Source organism: Lineus longissimus, chromosome 2, assembly GCF_910592395.1.
Source record: "Lineus longissimus chromosome 2, tnLinLong1.2, whole genome shotgun sequence".
In the NCBI taxonomy this organism is placed as follows: Eukaryota; Metazoa; Nemertea; class Pilidiophora; order Heteronemertea; family Lineidae; genus Lineus; species Lineus longissimus.
In genome coordinates this window covers 14,730,459-14,751,555 of record NC_088309.1, presented here as the reverse complement: position 1 = coordinate 14,751,555, position 21,097 = coordinate 14,730,459, and the positions used below count along the sequence as shown (strand labels likewise).

At 39.9% G+C, this 21,097-nt stretch overlaps 1 protein-coding gene across 2 annotated transcripts; it reads left to right on the top strand.

Moving 5' to 3' along the window:
* The first annotated feature begins 1,016 nt into the window (after window positions 1–1,016).
* LOC135482670 (uncharacterized) lies at window positions 1,017–20,792 on the top strand. 2 transcript variants are annotated; one of them, XR_010446255.1, is made up of 11 exons: window positions 1,034–1,089; window positions 1,120–1,168; window positions 2,720–2,848; window positions 7,275–7,395; window positions 7,812–8,062; window positions 8,466–8,553; window positions 8,907–9,078; window positions 9,440–9,649; window positions 9,992–10,169; window positions 11,363–11,442; window positions 11,843–20,792. XR_010446255.1 is itself a non-coding variant. In XM_064762921.1 (10 exons), exons 6-10 carry the CDS (start codon window positions 8,971–8,973, stop codon window positions 12,257–12,259), a joined length of 993 nt encoding a protein of 330 aa, XP_064618991.1. In that variant the 5' UTR covers window positions 1,017–1,168; window positions 2,720–2,848; window positions 7,275–7,395; window positions 7,812–8,062; window positions 8,466–8,553; window positions 8,907–8,970; the 3' UTR covers window positions 12,260–20,792. The 2 variants fall into 2 exon arrangements, 1 of the variants encoding a protein (XP_064618991.1); XM_064762921.1 differs by having other exon boundaries at window positions 1,017–1,168.
* Window positions 20,793–21,097: the final 305 nt, after the last annotated feature.

Below are 21,097 nucleotides of genomic sequence, written 5' to 3'. Positions count from 1 at the left end.
CTATGCATGGCACCCTACCTATAGGGTGCTAGGGTGCCATGCATAGCACCCTTTTCCGGATGTGACGCTAGATATTTTGTCGCGCGCGCACATCATGTTGTCTGCCCGCCAGTTTTCCAGTTTTCGCCATTTTTGCGTCGTCCGTTTGTCCCTGCTGGTGTAAAGGAATCTCTTCAAAATGGCTTCATGTAAGTACATCCATTTTCCTAAAAACAACCCAGCGGTTAGTAATCCCCCACTTATTGTCGGTGACTATTCATTTTCCCCACAATATGAATATTATGATGAATAAAGAAGACAGTTTACTTAGAATTTTAGCGTTTCCAATTTTCATATATTGAGCGCAGTTTGACCGCTCTAAGAAGTTGATATCCCCATCTGTTGATGTCTGAAATCAAATTGTTTTCGATTCGAATTGATCTTGAAGCTCTAGGCTTTGCAATAATGTAGACCTTTCCAAAAAATTATATCCAATTCTTCGGCACAAAAGCGCAAAATATGCAAGGCATTCAAATTCCGCGCTTCCTTAAAATGTATGGTGCGCATGCGTTAATCTTCATTGATGTCATTAATAATCATTGAAACCACCACTGCATAAACATTGGTCAATTGGACATGTTGGGATATCAATACAGGAGGAGCATAGGCCGCTCATTAGCATTCAGGGGCCTATGACAGGAGGCATCAATACTAGGCAGGCCTAGTTATTTTTTAGTACTTCTTGGATCTGAGGAAGGCTGAGCAGCTGCCTGAGGAGGCCAGAGACCAAAAAATCCCAGCTATACCAGCAATATAATAGACACCCAAGAGAACATAGTGCTCCTAAGAATTTATTTCTTAGGGTGTCTGAAGCATTGGTATGTGGGATTTTCGTGGTCTCTGGCCTGGGTGGCTGGAGGAGCAGTAGTTCTATTAAACAGCACTTACTAAGCCGCTTTCTTCTATATTTGGGTTTCTGTTGGTCGCGTTGATGTATAGTCCAGAAGATGTCATGTTGTTGATGAGGACTTACATCACGTACCAGTTACTAGGACTAGAGGAGCAGTAGTGTCCTTGCTCAAATCACATGGATGGAATGATGATGGATTAAGGAATCATGGAATCATGGATGATGGATTATGGAATCATGAAATCATGGATGATGGAACCAGAACCAGATTGATTACCGGTATGCTCATTCCAAGGCCACGTTAGGCCATGGGAAGAGTGGCAAAAATGTGTCTAGAAAAAGGATTCCGTTTGACAAATTAGCGGGCAAATTGAAAACAGTCGTTTTTGGGTAATATGGGGGTGCTGATTTCAAAAATCAATTTTTCTCCCGCGTAAAGTTGCACATTAAGTCAGAAATGAGACCCTTAATAGGGCCTAATGGTCCCAAAGTATAGGGGTCAAAAAGTTGATGTCATCGAAACAAGTCAACATAGGTATCAAAATGAAGGTCTATGGGGGTACTTTAACATGGCATAGTTTTTGGCCCCCTTAACGAACCGTGGAACCCCCCAGGGATGGTCAAAAAAGGGCAAAAGTGGTTACTTTGACCCTGTCCCACGATCTTCATAGGGACTATAAATGGATAAAAACTGTTTTATTTGACAGTAATCGTATAGACCTTCAAAATGATACCCATGACAACACTCTCGGGGTAAGGGTTGCCGAGATAGTAATTTTGACCCCTTTTTAGGCTCCAAATTTAAGATCTCGAAAACCTTTTGCCCAAGGGTGTCGTCATGGGTATCTATGAAAAGGTATATGTGAGTACTGTCGAATAAAACAGTTTTTATCCACATGCGGTGCCCATGAAGCTCATGGGAGGCGGTCAAAGTTTCCACTTTTGCCCTGTTTGACCCTTCCTGGGTGGTCCCACGGTTCGTTAAGGGGGCCAAAAACTATGCAATGTTAAAGTACCCCCATAGACCTTCATTTTGATACCCATGTTGACATGTTTCGATGACATCAACTTTTTGACCCCTACTTTGGGACCATTAGGCCCATTAAAGGGTCTCATTTCTGACTTAATGTGCAACTTTACGCGGGAGAAAAATTGATTTTTGAAATCAGCACCCCCATATTACCCAAAAACGACTGTTTTCAATTTGCCCGCTAATTTGTCAAAAGGAACTTCACATTTTTCACACTCGTCCCATGGCCTACGTATCAACAACCTGATTTAATACAGTGGAACCTCCCTTAGCGGACACCTCTCTATTAAGGACAACCTGTCTATAAATTATAAAGGACACTAGTTTTGGTCCCAAATTGGTTGTTCAATTCAACCTCTCTAATCAGGACACCTCTCCAAAAAGGACATCATATGTCAGTCCCACAGTTGTCCGTATTAGAGAGGTTCTACTGTACATGATTTGTATTGTAGTTGACTGAGCGCAACACAGTTTTTCTCTGAAGGAGGTTTAGTGGTTATATTCAGTACGCACGGGACTGGACCCTAAAAAATTATGGGTATCTCAAAACATACCTCCAGCCTTTCCGGTACTGCACATCAAGTTTGTCGTTACCTGAACGTTCTGGCGTAATCTGAGTGTCTGAATAAATTTTCTCCATCAATTTTCTTCGCTGGATGTCTACCATGTCGATGAAAAAGGAATGTTCATCTCTACGGTCCTATTGACAACACTCAGTTTGGGGCATGTACCACATTGCCCTAATTTGTTCATGGGTGCATTGAATGAACTATTTCATATTTCATGTTTCGTGTTTTCAGCTGTTGAATCTGATCTGCCTACGTCTACGGATACAAGAACAAATGTTGTCCATTGGACGAAGGAGGAGGTCAACCATTGGCTACATGAAATGGACAGTCTTACAGACGATGACATTTCTGCCTTCTTGGGTAAGTGAATTTGATTTTCTAATCCATCATCTTGCTTTTTTCCCTCAGGTCAGCTGTATTTTTCAACTGGAGTGGTTCCTCGGATTTAGATTTTTGTCAGTTCCCACAAAAAAATTGGAATATTGGACGATGATATAATAATCACCTCGGGGTGAATTGTACAGAAAATGGCTCTTGTTACATAACACATGTAACATGTAGGTCAGGGATCAAAGTTCAGTTTTCTGAAAATTGCTTTTTGGTAGCACACCCTAAAATCTTGGTTTCACTGTAACCCCCCCCCCCCCCCCCCCCCCCCCCCCACCACTCTGATAGATCAGGGGCGTTCACGATTTTCCGGGTAAACCGAAAAGGGGTTCAATTTTCACTCTTGTTTCGGGAAAAAATCTCCTAAAATCGATAAAAAATGCAGTGTTATTACTGCTATTTCCCTTACTACATGTAACTGAAAATATGGGTATATTTTCTCATGTTTTCATGTTTTTTTATCAATGTGCAGGCATGTGGTCAAGATCCTTCCTGCTCTGGCTACACCAGCCAAGTTCCCGCTCTTTCCCCCTCTTTCCACGCTGTTTCTGAAGCAAGAAGAGATAAATGGGGGGTCAGAATGTTGGTCATTTGTATATCCCCTAATGCAAGTATTAATGCATATCTTGTACCCCCATCGATCATCTTTCTTAGGAAAAGGTGGTTAGGTGTCGAAATCTTTCCACATGATTTTGGGCGGCAACCACACATCAGTCTCTTGTGTTGTGTGGCCCTTTTGTTTTGTTGAAAATCCATTGAACTAATTTATCGTAGGTGAATGTGTGTTGTCTTTTGTCATCGTGGCCTGCAACGCATTTTTGGTGTGGGCCTTTGAAAATAGACTTAGGTGCCCTTGCATTACTCATTTCAGACTTTCCTGAACTGCCTGCATGCTGACGTGTTTCTTGTCTGACTTCGAGACTGGTTAATTGAATAGTACTCAACTGATTAGTAGATCATCATGGCTGATGAACAACAGCGACGACTTCATCATTTGTACACATGCCCAGGGTGTGGTATACAGAAGTTTACCCTCTTGAAATTAGTTCAACACATTGGTATAGCACATCAGCACGAGGCAAATTTCACCATAATATGTAGATTTGGAAAATGCCATCTCCCATTCCAGAACTATTGGTCTTATGTTACGCACCTATATAAAAAACACATTGACTTATTCAAACAAGACTCATTCCAAAGGCCTGTTGAACAAAATATGGTTCCTGCTAGTGATACTGATGATATTGATAGTGTTATGGATATTGATGATGACGATTTTCCAGTTGTTCGAGAGGATACTTTTGATCTTCATGCCGCTCTTGAAGGATTCAAGGAGCACGTATGTTTGTTCATCATAAAGCTTCAAGAAAAGCATGCTCTTCCTCGGAACACCCATAGAACTGTTATGGAGGAGTTCAAATTTTTGTTAAAATTCTTCTCTAGAAATTATAGTAAGATGATTAAGTCTCACCTGATAAATAAAGGTTACAACTTTGAGGAGGATGATGAACTCCTTGACCTACTGTCAGATGACAATGTCTTCCTCAAGTCATTGGAGTGGGTCACTTCAGACTATGAAGTTATTAAATATTTCACGGATCACTTTAACCTTGTAAAACCTGTTGAGATCACACTTGGCTCTGATGACAATGGTAAACCCCAAACTTATCAGTATGTTCCTATCCTCGATGTTCTTAAGAATCTTCTTAACGAAGAAGACGTTTGGAGTGACTTCTGGAGTGGTGCTAATTCTGTTAATACTGATCAAGACAAATTGCTTGATTATGTGGATGGTGAGTTGTGCAAGGATCACATTCTATTCAAGGAGAAGGATTCAATCAGACTCCATTTGTATAACGATGAATTCCAAATTGTAAATCCTCTTGGATCACAGAAAAAAATCCACAAAATTATTTGATTTTACTTTGTCTTGGGTAATCTGAACTCCAAGTGTAGGACCCAGCTAAGGCATATTAACTTACTAATATTTGTGCCTCATGACCTCATTCAAAGTCGGCGTTACAGTTATGGAGACGTATTAAAGGTTCTGATTGATGATTTGAAAATTCTTGAAGTGGAAGGCATTACTGTTGAACAAGGCAGCGTCATTCATCGACTTCATGGTGGGGTGGCTACCATATCTTGTGATAATTTGTCTGCCCATGCCTCAGGAGGCTTCAGCTGTTCGTTTTCAACTGGACGAATTTGTCGATTCTGTATGGTTTTACATGGCCAGTTAAATAAGTTCCATTGTGAGGAGAAGGTATGGTTGAGAACCTCTGAAAGTCTCTTGCGGCAGAAGAAGGAGGTCTTGAAGGATCCTAAGAATTCAAAGTTGTATGGAGTGAAAGGCAAGTGTCCTTTCCGAAAGCTGGGCTACTTTGACACTCTAATGTCGTTTCCCCCAGACATTATGCATGACCTACTGGAAGGAGTAGTACCATTATTATTGAAGCTACTTTTGCAGGAACTTGTGTCCTCCAAAATTCTGAGACTGGATGAACTTAATTACTGCATTGATACATTCCAATATGGGCCTTCAGATAAACCATGCAAGCCAGTTCAAATACCAAAGACTGTTCTGAAGGACGGGACCATCCCTGGGACGGCCTCTCAGAAGTGGTGCCTTTTCAGGCTGTTTCCATATTTTCTCGCTTCCACGATTGGTCTGCCGCCTACAAAGAACCCACATTGGCTGCTGTATCTTGAGCGCCGAGAGATTGTGGAGATAGTGATTGCCCCAGCTCTCCGAAAGAGTTTGCTTGGTTACTTCAAGGTACTTATAGATGGATTTCTTAAAGGGTATAGGAAGCTTTACCCAAGAAACTTCACCCCAAAGGTGCATTTCCTGATGCACTACCCGCGGTTGATTACACTGTTTTGAAACCTTCGTTCACTCTGGGTGATGCGTTTTGAGGGTGAGTCAAATGAATCCAATTTAAAATGTGGTTTAGTTTTAAGTTCATAGTGTTTCATATATTTCACATCATACTGGTATGGTAATGGTACCGTACTCAATCCAAATGCCCTTACTAATACTAACAATACTACATCAGTTTGTTCAAAAGTGAAAATTTAAAGACTTTTCTCAAATATTTTGAAAATAGTATTAGCAATACACGTGAAGTAATGTCTGTAGTATGGAGAATATTTTATTCCTTACACCTATCAGACATCCACATCGTTTGTGACTCTGGAGGCTGTAGAAAATCTGTTCAGATAATAAGTCTACATATGTATGATTTGATAACGTTACACTTACAGAGTGTATTTTGAGAAATTTGTGAAAGTTGCTTAGAGTCCAGTCAGGGGGTGCAGTAAAGACTAACAATAATATAGGCACTGCACGAATTTTTTTCTCGTTCATTTTTTCGTCCCCTTGTTGATACATGTAAGTCCTAGATTCTGAATACTGCTCATTCATTCTTGGCACATGAGTAGATGGACACAAAACAGTAATAACCTGGCCATATTTCATCTAGGAGAAATACACTATGCCGTGCGAGCAGAAAATGTCCAAAATCAATAGTTAGCCCTCCAGAGTCCCAAATGATGTGGACATTTTTGAAAAATATTCACAAATGGGTACTAACTAGTAGTACTAAATCATTCTATTTCACTGTAGGGAAGCACCGGTACTTCAAGAGAATTGCTGGTGTAATGTGCAATTATAGGAACCCATGCAAAACCCTTGCCATGAGGCACCAGCTCTACCAATCGTGGCAGCTTCACTCGAGAGATTTTTTGGAAAGAACTATTTATCAACTGCTGGAGTTTCGAACACTGAGTTGGGACAACTCCCCCCTGTAGTGCGGAGGGAAATTTTGCCACTTTTACCATCAGCGGATTTGAAGGAATCAATCATGCGTGTCAAACAGATTACCATGGATCACAACACTTATTCATCGGGGAAATTTATTGTCGTGGATCTGCTCCGTGAGGAAAATATTCCACTGTTCATGAAAGTTGTTTATATATTGCATTGTCGTGGGCAATGGATCATTTGTGGCAAACTCTACATGGCAGATTCTTTTGACGAGCATGTCCATGGTTTTCGCATCCAGGACTGCAAGTCTTGGCTTGCGATCTGTCCGGGCCAAGAAAGAGACTGCCATGGGCTTGATGTATATAAGAACTCCGTTGATGATGAGTGTGTTACCTTGCGGTATAGGCTAATGTAGATAAAACAGGTTGGTTAGTATTCTGATCTGATCACAAGATAAACCAAATGAAAAATTACGTTTTCGTGATGCTGCCTGTCGACCTCAGGAGGTTGGTGAAGGACTCGACACTGGTGTTTAAAAATTGTTGCAAGACAAAACTGGTTTGGAGCACGTGCTGATATTTAATCTGATCCAAACAAGAACTGGTATAAATCTATCCTAATTCTCAATTACAGGTAATGATGTTGATGGTCCAACTTTGGTGGGGATGACTGCAGATATGTTCAAGGAGCTCATCCCGAACATGAGGAGGAGAATAATTTTCATTGAAAAAAGGAGAGTCTTACTAAATGAGACGTGAGTACATTTTTGGTGAATATAATACACTCCTTGGAAAGGTTTTTGGGCTTCTAAAAAAAAGGTTTTTCGGCCAACACAAATATGCACCCCGTAGAGGTGTTTTGGCAAAATGTGTACCTGTCAAAGCCTCTAATATCACAATTTGGTGCCTGACAATGTCCTTGACCAGCACCCTATTTCCAGGCGTCACCAAAATATGTGTTTTTGACCGTGATATTGGCCGAAAGATGTCGAAAAGGGTCATTTTGCCCGCCAAGAGAGCCTTTTGCCCCAAGACCAAAAAGCTAGCTACGCCCCTTGGAAATGGAAGTGGTAGCGATAGTGACTGAGTGATGAGTTTTCTTTAAAAAACCAAACTTTCCCTTCTATGGTCAAGGTTACACCAGTATTATCGAACCAAATTTTCTTTTCAGAGACTCTGTTCCTCACGTTACTGGAAATCCTGGCCCTTTGGCCATACCAGCAGCTGTCCCTGCTGGCAATCCAGCCGAAGTCAATGGTCCAGCGTTGCAGCCTTGGCCATTGGTATTTCAATTGCCCTCATTACCACCAGTCATTGAAAACATTTAAAAGAGGAGGATCCTATATTTTTACGCAAAGAGCAGTCGGGACTTAGGACAAAGTTGATTAGTTATCTCGTTGACCTTATGATGCGGTATACTCTGTGAGTTACTACATATTGATAAATACAGTACAGTTGCACAAAACCTTTAAATATGTATTCACTCAGTGTGTATGTCTTATAGCAGGCTGGCTGACTAATGTTTGGTTCACCCTATCAACCAGAATCATTTTAAATGTAGTTCACCTATGAGTATGAGACACCAATGACATAAATTATCAAAACTATGCAAATTTCTGTGCAGAAAATATCTCCACCTACCATGCCTATGATGAAATAGATTAGGCATTTTCATTCAAGGAACTTAGCATTAAAAACATTAGTGAAAATGATGTAAAAACCCGAGGAACGTGTCATGGAGTTACCTTCAGTCAGGCACTTGCAAAAACGGTGCACTAACACTCGGTTGCACGATTCTGAACAGTACAGTTATTCAAATTTTCAGATACCCCAGTTCCTGCCAATACAGGCAAGGCGTTAAGAGTCTTGTTGGTCGACACCCATTCCTTCGTGGTATCAATGGAAACGGAGAGGTAAGTGTATCTGGTTTTCCTTCAGTTGTTGGGGCATATGACATGTATCAGTACATCTGCGTCCTGGAACAAAAGCTGGCAAAGGTTGGTTGAAGTATTGTACTAACTAAGTGTATTTGTGCTTTAAAGGGGTAGGCCGTTCGATTTAATCGTGGTCCGATTAAATAGAAATCCACTAATACACAACGCCGTAGCGCAGTTATTATGCATACGAATTTGCTGAAAGTTGGTATTAATGGTGTTTGCAGATCAGTCTACACAACGGTTATGCTGAAGTTTGTCCAGAATTTAATTCCCTCTCAAATTCAGCTTGGTCAAAAATACATGTAGTAACAGAGAGCACTTTTTTTCAGGATACTCTCATAGCAAATCTGTGCAACAAATATCGGAAGGACTGGCGGCCATTGACTCATTTAGATGCTGTGCAGGCAGCAAAACGAAAGTTTGGGCGAGTTGGTGGGGGGGGGGGGGAGAAAACCCCACCAGCCAGATGAAGACCTTGAGGTGACACCAAAGAAAGGACCTGTAAGTTCAAGAAATAATTGTTTAGTCATAGACTAGTGATGGTATCGAAGACGCTCTGTCTTTTTATGTCGATGTGTGGTCATCTCACTCCAAAATTACCTTTTGACCATGCTCAAAAACTTGCAGCATCCAGGCACAAATGTGACATCTGTTTTCTGATATTGTCTGTAGAAGAGGATTAAACCTAGAGCTAGGCCGAGGTAGAAGCTTAGGATGCCACATCAGAAATGAGAGCGTGCTTTTCTCCAAATGTTAACTTTTGAGAAGAAGAATCATGGATAGACGTATGATTATAAATTTCCTAAATATGACCTCGTGTTGTTTTGCTTACTCACTGATGCAAACACATATTTGATTGCAGTGCCCATCTGGTGATGAAGCGACAGACACTTGTCTGAGCTCTGGGGACGCCCAGTCTCTTTTAGCGATAGAAGCTAATCGTCTGAATCCTAACATGGAGAAAGTTATAGATGTCATCACAGAGCACAAGGAGTTTTTCACATTAACATTTTCTACGAAGACAACTGCCGAAATAATGAGAGGCTACCCCTGGATTAAACATCCAAGATTTGTAAGTATTTTTGGGAGTAAAAGCTGACAAGGATTCACCTTTTACGGTCTTCATCGAGGTCGGACCCACGTTGCAATTGTCGCCAAGTGAGTAAAATCACTGCCAACAGAAGTCCCTTCTTTGACTATTTTCCTTTGTGTAGTTGGCAACATTAGAGAATTGATTCTATACTATAATTATTTACTAATTGTAGGATGGATGATCTCGATGTCCGACATACGTCATGTACATATCATGTATCACGTATCTTATCTACAAATTTGGCATATTAGAAATTCTTTGTAGCATAGAAGAGAATGGTGGGTCTTTACATGTATCAAATGTGCTCATTATTTCTTACAGCTGACTGCAACCATGAATGTGATCAATGGCTTAACTATTGAGCGCAATACTTGCCGCAATCTAACAAAATATTGGCGGCGAATTCTGGAGGAGGGCAAAAAAAAGGACTCCAATAGAGAGGTGCTAAACCAATTGGAGGAGCAGCTTGATAAGGAGACATCCGCAGAGTCTCGGGCATGTAAGTAAATGAAACAGGTTTCTTCTATCATGGGCGTCAAGAGGACATAACGTAGGAGGCTAGGTCAACATGGTCCAGGCGGCACCATTTAAAATTTGTATTGGACGACTTTAACCAGCCATCATTTGCTATATGCAGCCAAATGTCTTGGTAAACAAACGAACCAAATGCAATTATGTGTATTAGAATCAGCATTGAAAAGTCTAGAACCATCCAATACGAGTTTTATTAGGATCCGATACGACTTTTCCATTGTTGGATGGCTTGTTTCTTGTAGATGCCATGGTGATCCATAGCAACCAGGGTTACTTCAACATCTGATTGGTTGAAAAATCTAGAACTATCCGATACAAGTTGTAATTTCGAGCGAGATATTCCAAACTATGATCAAATTTAAGAAGAAATGTCCCTTTGTACGAAACACGCCTTTATTCATTGTAATTCTTAAGATCTTTCGTGATACATGTAGCTTTAGCATTCATGATGGTGAAAGGTAGTTCATCTGAGCTGGTGTCAGCAGCTGCGGCGGCGGCGGTTCAATCTGTAATTAATAATCATTGAAATAAGCCTAATGCTAATTTTACCTAAAGATATAAGACATGAGAAATTGATATAAATTGGCAACCAGAATCAAACTTACAAAGCTGGGGACTCTAAAATGTCTCTGAAATAGTATTGAAAATCATATTGAAAATAGTTTGACTTTGAGTTCTTATAATTATTGTGATGTTGCTTTCTTGGCTTCTGATACCTCACTGCCGAGCGGGACCACACCGTGGACGCATGTCCTACTTAAAAGGAGACTACATCCTGTTTAACATATAAAATGGTCATTTTTTGTCCTAGCTGTACCAGTTACCAGAGTTTCAAAGAGAATAACGTTAATTAACTTTGTCAGAAAGTTCCTGTTGACAACGTGGTTGACGACCATCCCATAGAAAGATGCTAGAATTTTACGTCAACAAGTAAGAAGAAGTGTGGTGTAGGCCTGCATTGATTTTGTCCGTAACACAAGTTTTTTAAGGATCCGATACGACTTTTCCATTGTTGGAAAAATCTGATACAAGTTTTATCATGTTGATCACATGACCTGAATGGAAACAGCTCATTGGCCAAGGACATTTGGTTGCATAATATTTGGCTGTGAATGTATCGGTGACATTTTCTTAACTGGTTGTATCTCATTTTTTCAGCAATGAAGATCAATGCTGCATTGATGATGCTGCCATCATTATTTCATGAAAGTAGGGAAATTTCGATGGTTCAGGATAAGGTGAGATTTTACTTTATTTTACACCTCAGCATCATAGCAACCAAGGACTACTAAGTGGTATCATGAGAAAAAATGTGCCCACCATCTTGATTCCTTAGTAGTCTAAAAGTTTGCCGCATTTAATTACATGTAGCAAGAGAAATGAACAACAACATACTGTTTCCCAATTATTTTTATGTGCGCTGCAATCTCCATGAAAAATCGGCGGTAAAAAACATCAATAAACTATACTTGGATGACACATACGGGGATGACACATGGCTTCCAAATAATTTTATAATTTCTCAACTTTCTCATTTCAAGGATATGAGACATTAGTGGCAAAGATTTTCACAAATGTTGTTCAGACTCATGCATGTTTTATTCAAAAAACTCCCCATTTTCTGACTTCTATTTTTAGGATCCAAAGAAGCCGCATCCGGTGATTGTGTTTGAGGGTGGTGTTTTCAAGCCAATGAGGGCTTGCATAAGAATGGATAGCTTGGAAGTCACAGAGGACTGTGAGGACCTAGATATCGTGAAAGGTCTACCATGCCTCATGGCACTGTATTACCTTTTTGACATTCAATATCCAATGAAATGCAGCACCCTCAAGTTTATTCAGTTTTATATCTGTGAGATACCAAGGAAATCGAACGAAAAGGTGCCGACTTCAGTGAAGAGGGCTCAAATGATGCTTTCATCACAAATAACTTCATTAGGAAATCACGTAGGAGGGAGGTTCTTTAAAATCTCTATGGCACCATTTAAACGCTGTCTTTCAGCTAAACTGGTGAGCTTATGTCGTCTGGTCTTGTCCATTGTCCGTCAACTATGATGGTATGTTTGCTCGCCATTGAGAAACTATGACTTATGCTCGGCCACAGCGGGGGCACTATGTGAAAAATGTACTTTTAGCTATATCACTCGCATGAATGCTGCTAACTACATGTGTAAAACCCTGGGTAATGAGTATGACTACCTCACTGTGGATACTAGTAGTCTTTGATCTACTTTGAAGATTACGGAACATAACATAATACGTATGTTATTCCAGTCCAGTGGTGTACTTTGGCAATTTTGCTCATCAGCCAGATACGCCTCGTTTTCTTACCTACTACTTTCAGCTATATAATTTGACCTACTTTTCAAGGTCACAGAGGTCAAAAGGAAAAAAATTATTGTTTTTGGCTCACCGTAGGGGAGTCTATACAATACCGCAGTGTCCGTCGTCGTCATCTGACGTCCGTCGTCGTCGCCTGTCGTCCGTTGTCGTATCCTACAGTGGCACGTTTCTTAACCGCTGGGGCTATGAACTTGAAACTTGGTACATATAACTTCCTACATCAGATAACCTTTGACGCCGAATTTTGGCCTGATCTAATTCTCGACTTGGCCACTAGGGGGCCAAAACTGAAAAAGTGCAATATCTCGCTAATGAGTGAAGTTTTTTCAATAAAATTTTTATGGCAGGGACCCCCAGCAAGGATGCATCACTTGTTTTACGATTTGGGGATCTGACCTTCTTTTCAAGGTCAAATGGCAAAAATTGGCTGTTAGACTTTTCAGAGTGTTACTGTGACACCTTTCTTAATGGCTGAAGCTATGAACCTTAAGCTGGGTAAACAGGGCCCTCAAGGTCAGATAATCTCATACACCAAATTTCGGTCCAATCTGATTCTCGGCTTGGTACCAGACAATGTGATTACACAGGCTTATGGGTGGGATAACCGCCAATCTGATTATGTTTCACACAAATATAGGCGATAATAGTTGGAGTTAATATTGAATACTTTAGTGGAAGTTGTTAGTTGATTTACTGAATATGAATTTACTAAACCAGCCCTGGAAATAAGTTACAGGGCCACGCATTTGCATCAACTTCCTTTTTATCTCACCAGCACTGCCTGTTGCTGAACTACGTCAGCTATAGTCCTCATTTCACACAGCCACTTGTGCTTAAGGGTCACATGCACCCATGTGAAGTGAGAACTGTAGCTGATGTAGTGCTATGGTGGTACGGTGAGACAATAAGGAAATCAATTCAAATGCCTAGCCCAGAAAATCCATGCCGATCCACCGTCGTAGTGCGTGTTGTATAGAAGTAGAGTAACCTGATCATCAAGCGAGGATGGCAATACCAATTCAGGGCCTTGTTCAATTACAATGTACTTTGTTTCGAGCAATTCGATTGGCCATTCGTTTATGAATGTGCACCTGACCGCTTTCCCGTCCCTTGATGTCGGCGGTGTAATGAGAAGAATTTAGGATTGATATGAGTGGCCGGTTAGTCGGCATGAGAAAATCTTTCGAGGACTGTATATTCAAAGAACCTTCCTCCTATGTTCTCATCATCTTCGCTCTTTACTAAATAGTTGCTGTTTGCCTTCAGGCTTATCAGCCAAATAGGTATCAAGTCCTAATAAACTACTTTTAGCTATGTACTTGTAATTGTATCGCCTTGGGCATGTACAGGAATTGAGGTGAAATACTGATGTTCATGGAATGTGTTCCAGTGTACATAGTCTATATGAATGATTTTTGGTTATCTAACTGTTTTGCCCAAGAAGGAATATGAGTGACACAAATGAAGTCGGTTTCAAATGAGTTAATTGTCTGGCTAATGGCATGTCTGGTATCGATGGTGAAATTATAATTCAAATGAGCTGACTGTTGTTACATTTAATGACAATGAATGACAGGAATGAAGTAAATTTTAATTGAATTTGTCTAGCCTTTGGGCGGCATGTCCAGGGCTTTGAGATAAAATTTAAATATTCATGAAATGTGTCCCTGTGTACAAAGTCTACGGTAAATGTGTTGACAATGAATGAATTTCAGTTGAATTCGACTTTCCGCAAGTTTGGGAATAGAGGCAAAATTGTAATATCGTGCAATGTGTTCTGTGTACATAGACTAAGATAAATGTGTTGTTGTTTTTGTTATCTCACTGTTTCGACCTCAATGAATTTCAAATGAATTTTTCTGGCCTTTTGGCAAATATATGCATTGAGCTAAAATTGAAATGTTCATGCAATGTGTTCCTGTGTACATAGACTAAGATAAATGGCTTTTGGTTATCTAACTGTTAAGAACTAAAATGACAATTAATGAATTTCAGTTGAATTTGTCTTGCCTTTCGACAAGTCTCTGAATTAAGGTAAAATTGAAATATTCATCTCATGCATTGTGTACCTGTGTAAATAGTCTACGATCAATGCAAATGGTAATCTAATTGTTTGGTCCTTAAATGACCTGTCTGGCCTTTGGATTGTCAGGGATCAAGGTGAAATTTAAAAATGTGTTCATATGTACATAGTCTATTAATTTTGGCGACCTTGCTGTTTTTGGCTCACCGTAGGGGAGTCTATGCAATACTGCAGTGTCCGTCGTCCGTCGTCGTCCGTCGTCGTCGTCGTCGTCGTCGTCGTCGTTGTCCGTCGTATCCTAGTTCAAAAACAGTGGCACGTTTTTTAACCGCTAGGCCTATGAACTTAAAACTTTGTACACATGACCCCCTAGGTCAGATGACCCGTGACACTAAATTTCTGTCCGATCTGATTCTCTACTTGGCCACCAGGGGACCAAATGTGGATATCTAAAAAGTGTGATATCTCGCTTATTAGTGACTTGTTTTCGATAAAACTTTTGTGGTAGGTACTCATAGCAAGGATACATCATATATCTTACGGGTTTTTAATTTGATCTACTTTTCAAGGTCGCAGAGGTCAAATGGCGTGAATTGGCCGTTTGAGTGTAACGATGGCACGTTTCTCAACCACCAAAGCTATGAGCTTGAAACTTGGTACATATAACCCCCTATATCAGATGACCTCTGGTGCTGAGTTTCAGCCTGATCTGATTCTTGACTTTGCCACCAGGGGGCCAAAACAGAAAAAGTAAGAAGTGCAATAGCCTGCTTATTAGCAAATTGTTTTTGATGAAACTTTTATGGCAGGGACCCCTAGCAAGGTTACCTCAGATGTTGCATGATTTTTCGGATTTGACCTACTTTTTAAGGTCGCAGAGGTCAAATGGCGTAAATTTGCCGTTTGAGTGTAACTATGGCACGTTTCTCAACCGCAACAGTTATGAACTTGAAACTTTGAACAAATGACCCCCTAGGTCAGTTGACCTTTTACACTGAATTTTGGTTCGGTCTGATTATTGACTTGGCCACCAGGGGGCCCAAACTCAAAACTCAAAAAGTGTGATTTCTCGCTTATTACTGATTTGTTTTTGATAAAAGTTTCATGGTAGGTACTCCTAGCAAGGATACATCACATATCTTACGGGTTTTTGATTTGACCCACCTTTCAAGTTCACAGAGGTCAAAGTTGAAAACTTTACCGTTCTTGGTACGTTTTGTCGTTGTTCAATGTAAAGAGTTTTAATTTTGTGTAATGATGCATCTAAGAAGCCACTATTTGTATGCCAAGTTTCAGCCAGATCGGAATTCAAATATGGCCGAAATTGCATGTTTTGTGGGTTTTTCCTCGTATTGTGGCAATCCAAAGGTCGTGAGTTCAAACCCCGGTCAAGAACAGCCAAAAATATTTTTATTTTTCATCTTTTCCTTTTTTCTTTTCTGAGTTCTATCTTACATTTTCTTCATTTTTTGATTTATTTGGTGCCATAGATTTAATTAGGCGGCCATCTTGGAAATCGTTTTTTTCCGATTGCTGTAGTGTAACGAGTGATGAAATTGTTATGGTCGGGTGGATGTGTCTACATCACATATCACCCTGGTTTGTTATTTGACCTACCTGTCAGGGTCACTGAGGTCAAAGTTAAAAATATATTCACCATTGTCATGGAGTGGCACGTTTCTTCACTATCATTTTCACCTAGACTCTACAAGCTTGGAACCACAAGTCTCGGATTCACCACTTGGCCAGGGCCGGCTCTGAACTGGTCACAGATGCATGTATAAATTATGAGAGGCCTACATACTGTAGCACTTTCTGTAACTGTCTACTAAAAATACTTACGGTGCTACTAACCCATCTTCCAGGATATATACTTGGCACTCAAGGCGGAAGCACAGTCGTATAGATTACTTTCTAGTTCCTCTGATCTGACAGATGTTATTAAGCATTGTGAAATTAAGGCTGGTTATAGAAGTGACCATAGTGTTATGGAACTAGGGCTGTTTCTGCCCAATGATGAAAAGGGCCGTGGTCTATGGAAATTTAATAACTCCCTTCTGAGGGATAAACAATTTGTTCGGGAAGTAAAACAATGTATAAGTGACACTATTGCGCAATACTCAGCTGTACCCTACCCGTCGGACATTCCGTTATCTGAGCTCCCCTTAAAAATTGAGGATTCACTTTTCTTTGAAACGTTGAAGCTCCAAATTCGAGGCAAAACTATTGCATACTCATCAGCGAAAAAGAAGGAACTGGACAAGAAAGAAAACGATATCAATAAGACAATTGATCAATGTTTTGCTTATCTTTCGGATAATCCTGACGAAATCAATTATCAGTGCCTTCAGGATGTTCAAAATGACTTAAAACTACTCAGAGAACCGATGGTGGAAGGCACTATGTTGCGCGCAAAGGCAAGATGGAATCTACATGGCGAACGGAATTCAAAATATTTCTGTAATCTAGAAAAACGACATTATCGGAAAAAAACAATGAATCTTCTCATTGACTGTCACCAGTTTTTTTTGGTTGAAAGACAGTGACTGTTTCTGCCCAATGATGAAAAGGGCCGTGGTCTATCGAAATTTAATAACTCCCTTCTGAGGGATAAACAATTTGTTCGGGAAGTAAAACAATGTATAAGTGACACTATTGCGCAATACTCAGCTGTACCCTACCCGTCGGACATTCCGTTATCTGAGCTCCCCTTAAAAATTGAGGATTCACTTTTCTTTGAAACGTTGAAGCTCCAAATTCGAGGCAAAACTATTGCATACTCATCAGCGAAAAAGAAGGAACTGGACAAGAAAGAAAACGATATCAATAAGACAATTGATCAATGTTTTGCTCATCTTTCGGATAATCCTGACGAAATCAATTATCAGTGCCTTCAGGATGTTCAAAATGACTTAAAACTACTCAGAGAACCGATGGTGGAAGGCACTATGTTGCGCGCAAAGGCAAGATGGAATCTACATGGCGAACGGAATTCAAAATATTTCTGTAATCTAGAAAAACGACATTATCGGAAAAAAACAATGAATCTTCTCATTGACTCGAATGGTGCGGAAATAGTTGGTAATGAAAACATTTTACTCGAGCAACGGAACTTTTATGCTGACCTATATAGGGCCCGTTCTGTAACTTCGAAACCAGAGTATGATAGTATATTCTTTCCAAAGGAGAGCGACTTTTTAATCAAACTGAACAATGACGAAAAGGAACAATGTGAAGGTGATGTAACTAGTGCGGAATGTTTAGAGGTGTTGAAAAATATGAAAAACGGAAAAAGTCCAGGATCATCCGGTTTTACAGTTGAGTTTTATAAATTTTTTTGGACGGACATTAACCCATTTTTAGTCAGATCTTTTGATGCGGCATTAGACAACAATTCACTCTCCAACTCACACAACGACAAGGTGTGATAACTTGCATTCCCAAACCAGGGAAATCTAAAGATTACCTAAAGAACTGGCGCCCTATCTCGCTTCTGAATGTGGACTACAAACTTTTATCTGGAGTCATGGCGAATAGAATGAAACTTGATTTAGACAAATTAATATCTCCGCATCAAAAAGGCTTTATGAAAGGTCGATATATTGGTGAATGTACAAGACTCATGTATGATATAATTCAGGAACTAGACAAGCGAAACGCGGCAGGTTTAATTCTTTTGCTCGATTTTCAAAAGGCCTTTGATACTCTAAGTCATTCTTTCCTTGACAAAGTCCTCGATTATTTTAACTTTGGTGATACCTTTAAAAAGTGGATAACAATATTATATACTAACAGTGAGAGTCGGATAATTCAAAACGGATTTCTGTCAGCCAGTTTCCCAGTACAAAGAGGGGTGCGACAAGGGGACCCCTTGTCCCCTTACCTATTCATTTTGGCAACACAGTTGCTGACAGCTGCCCTCGTCGAACACCCGGATGTTAAAGGTATCAATATTGACAGTTCTGAATTTCTCATCAGTCAATATGCGGATGACACCGATTTATTCCTTGAAAACGATCAGGAGACTTTCTGCACTGTCCTCCATATTTTAGAGGCATTTGCAGACTGCTCAGGTCTGCATCTTAATTATGATAAAACAGTTGTGGTTCGAATAGGATTGAATGATGATGTTATCTACCCTCCGGATTTGCCTCTTCAATGGCAAACACGTGGCTCATTTAGAAGCTTGGGGATCAAATTCGACCTGGATAGCAATGATTACACGGAAACGAATTATCGCACAAAGCTAAAGACTTCCAGGCTACCTTAAATGCCTGGACGGCTAGGAACTTGACAGTATTTGGTCGCATCGTCATTGCCAAATCCCTTGCTTTGTCTAAACTGGTACACCTTTTCATGGCTCTACCTAACCCACCAAGACATATTCTTGACGCTCTCCAAAAGCGAATTTTTGAATTCATCTGGGCAAACAAGAGAGACAAAATCAAACGTACAACAATGTTTAATTGCTATGAAAATGGTGGTTTCAATGTTCCAAATGTTACTCTCTTTTGTCAATCACTTAAATTGTCTTGGATCAAACGGCTGATTAAGCTTGACAAGGTTACCCCCTGGAATACTTTACTGGTGTCCACTCTCGAGGATTATGGTGGACACTTTATCTGGTATAGTAATGATAACAATTCCTCGTTTTTATCCAAACTTAACCCCTTCTGGAAGGATGTTTTCGGTGCTTGGGTGTCTCTGGTCAGTAGTGAAATAGATCGCAACTCAAATATTGAGGACATTTTAAAGCAGCCATTATTTCATAACAAATATATCAAAATCAATGGGAGGAGTATATTTTACAAAGGCTGGCACGAAAGTGGTGTACAATTTATTAATCAAATTATAGATGACGATGGTAACTTTCTCACTTGGGAAAAGCTCTCACCTGAATTTACGGGTAATGTACACTTTCTGCAGCACAAGGCTCTGGTTGATGACATACCAAAGAATTGGAAAAAGCGTATAAAGGAAGGCGGATGTAAACTGGTCGAATTTATGCCGGTAAATATTGCTGCTATCAAAAACTGTGCTAAACCAACCCAAATATATTATAAAAGGGTGATCAAAATGTATGCAACATGTCCGGATAAATCACAACGCAAATGGGAAAACTTATTTGGAGAGGACATTGATTGGTCATCAATCTATTCAATTCCATTCATTTGTACGAGGGAGACCAAATTGCGATTTTTCCAGTTAAAAATACTGCATCGTATTTTGCCCACCAATGTCCTCTTGCATAAATATGGCATTAGCGAATCCAGAATGTGCAGCTTCTGTGGCTTTTACACGGAAACTTTGGAACATGTCTTTTTTGAGTGTACCCACGCAAAGTCAGTATGGTTGCGATTGTCAGAGTGGCTCTCGGATCATGGCGAACAATTTCTACCAAATCTCCGAGAAGTAATTCTGGGAGATCCTCGTTCATCGGAACTGGTCCAGCATATCAATTTAATTGCAAAACAATTCTTGTATCACTGTAAACTCAGACAATCGCAACCATTCTTCAGAAACTTATTATCAATGATACGGTTCACGTCGAGAATAGAAAAGATCTATCTCAAACACGATAAGTTCATGATGAAATGGGGCCTTCTCATAGATGCCCTGGAAAATATAGCATAACATACACTGTACATTTCGTCGAGTAATTGCACGCTGACCCACTTTTGCCTTGTTATCTGTAGCCGCAAAAGGAATTTACTATACCCTGAACCGTTTTGAACAACAAGGTCGCCATCTATCGTTTTATATTGTAACAATATTATGTACTTGCATGCCCTCTTATTCTGTAGAACTTTATGTAACAGTTGTGTTTTTGGTGAATAAAATTATCAATTACAAAAAAAATACTTACGGTGAGCACAATGGCCCCTGGCCGTTTCATTACCTCAAATGTCAATGAATGAACTGAATTTCAACTGAATTTATCTGGGATGCAATGTATTCCATAGTCTCTTATGAATAATTTTATGCACTGTGAACATAAATGACAAGAAATGAGGTTAATTCGATTGAAAAAATTGTCTGGCCTTGAACAGTTAAGGTCAAGTTCAGATATTAATGTAACTTGTTATCTACAATTAAATGATTATTGGCGAAATTACTGCTGTAGCATAAGAAATTATTCAGATCTCAAATTGTTGTGTTATAAGTTAAGTTATACATGTTATAGTTATGGTATTTGAATACCAATAAACTTTTATGAATGGACATGTACATGTACATTTTCTTTTTTTTTTTTATTTGCTTTGTCATGTAGAACCTGCATTTCTGAGTGATTAAATCAAATTTATCATATTTTTCAGAAATCATAGATCACTGAAATAAAGGTTCTCATCTGACAACAAATTGGTCACTCAAGCACAAAATGGTGCCTTCTAGCACCCTAAGGTGATTCAATGGCACCCTAACTAAGGGTGCCTTCTAGAACCCAAAGGTGCTTTGTGTGGCACCCTAAACCCATAGCACCCTTCATTAACCAGAGCACCTTTCGCCGCCCACAGGGCACCCTTCCC

Bases quoted from the DNA above. Each gene is read 5' to 3' on its own strand.
- LOC135482670 (XM_064762921.1), top strand. From the start codon at position 8,971: ATGCTGTGCAGGCAGCAAAACGAAAGTTTGGGCGAGTTGGTGGGGGGG. The intron at 10,170-11,362 runs GTAAGTAAATGA...TCATTTTTTCAG, and splicing joins ATCCGCAGAGTCTCGGGCAT to CAATGAAGATCAATGCTGCA. The intron at 11,443-11,842 runs GTGAGATTTTAC...TTCTATTTTTAG, and splicing joins TTTCGATGGTTCAGGATAAG to GATCCAAAGAAGCCGCATCC.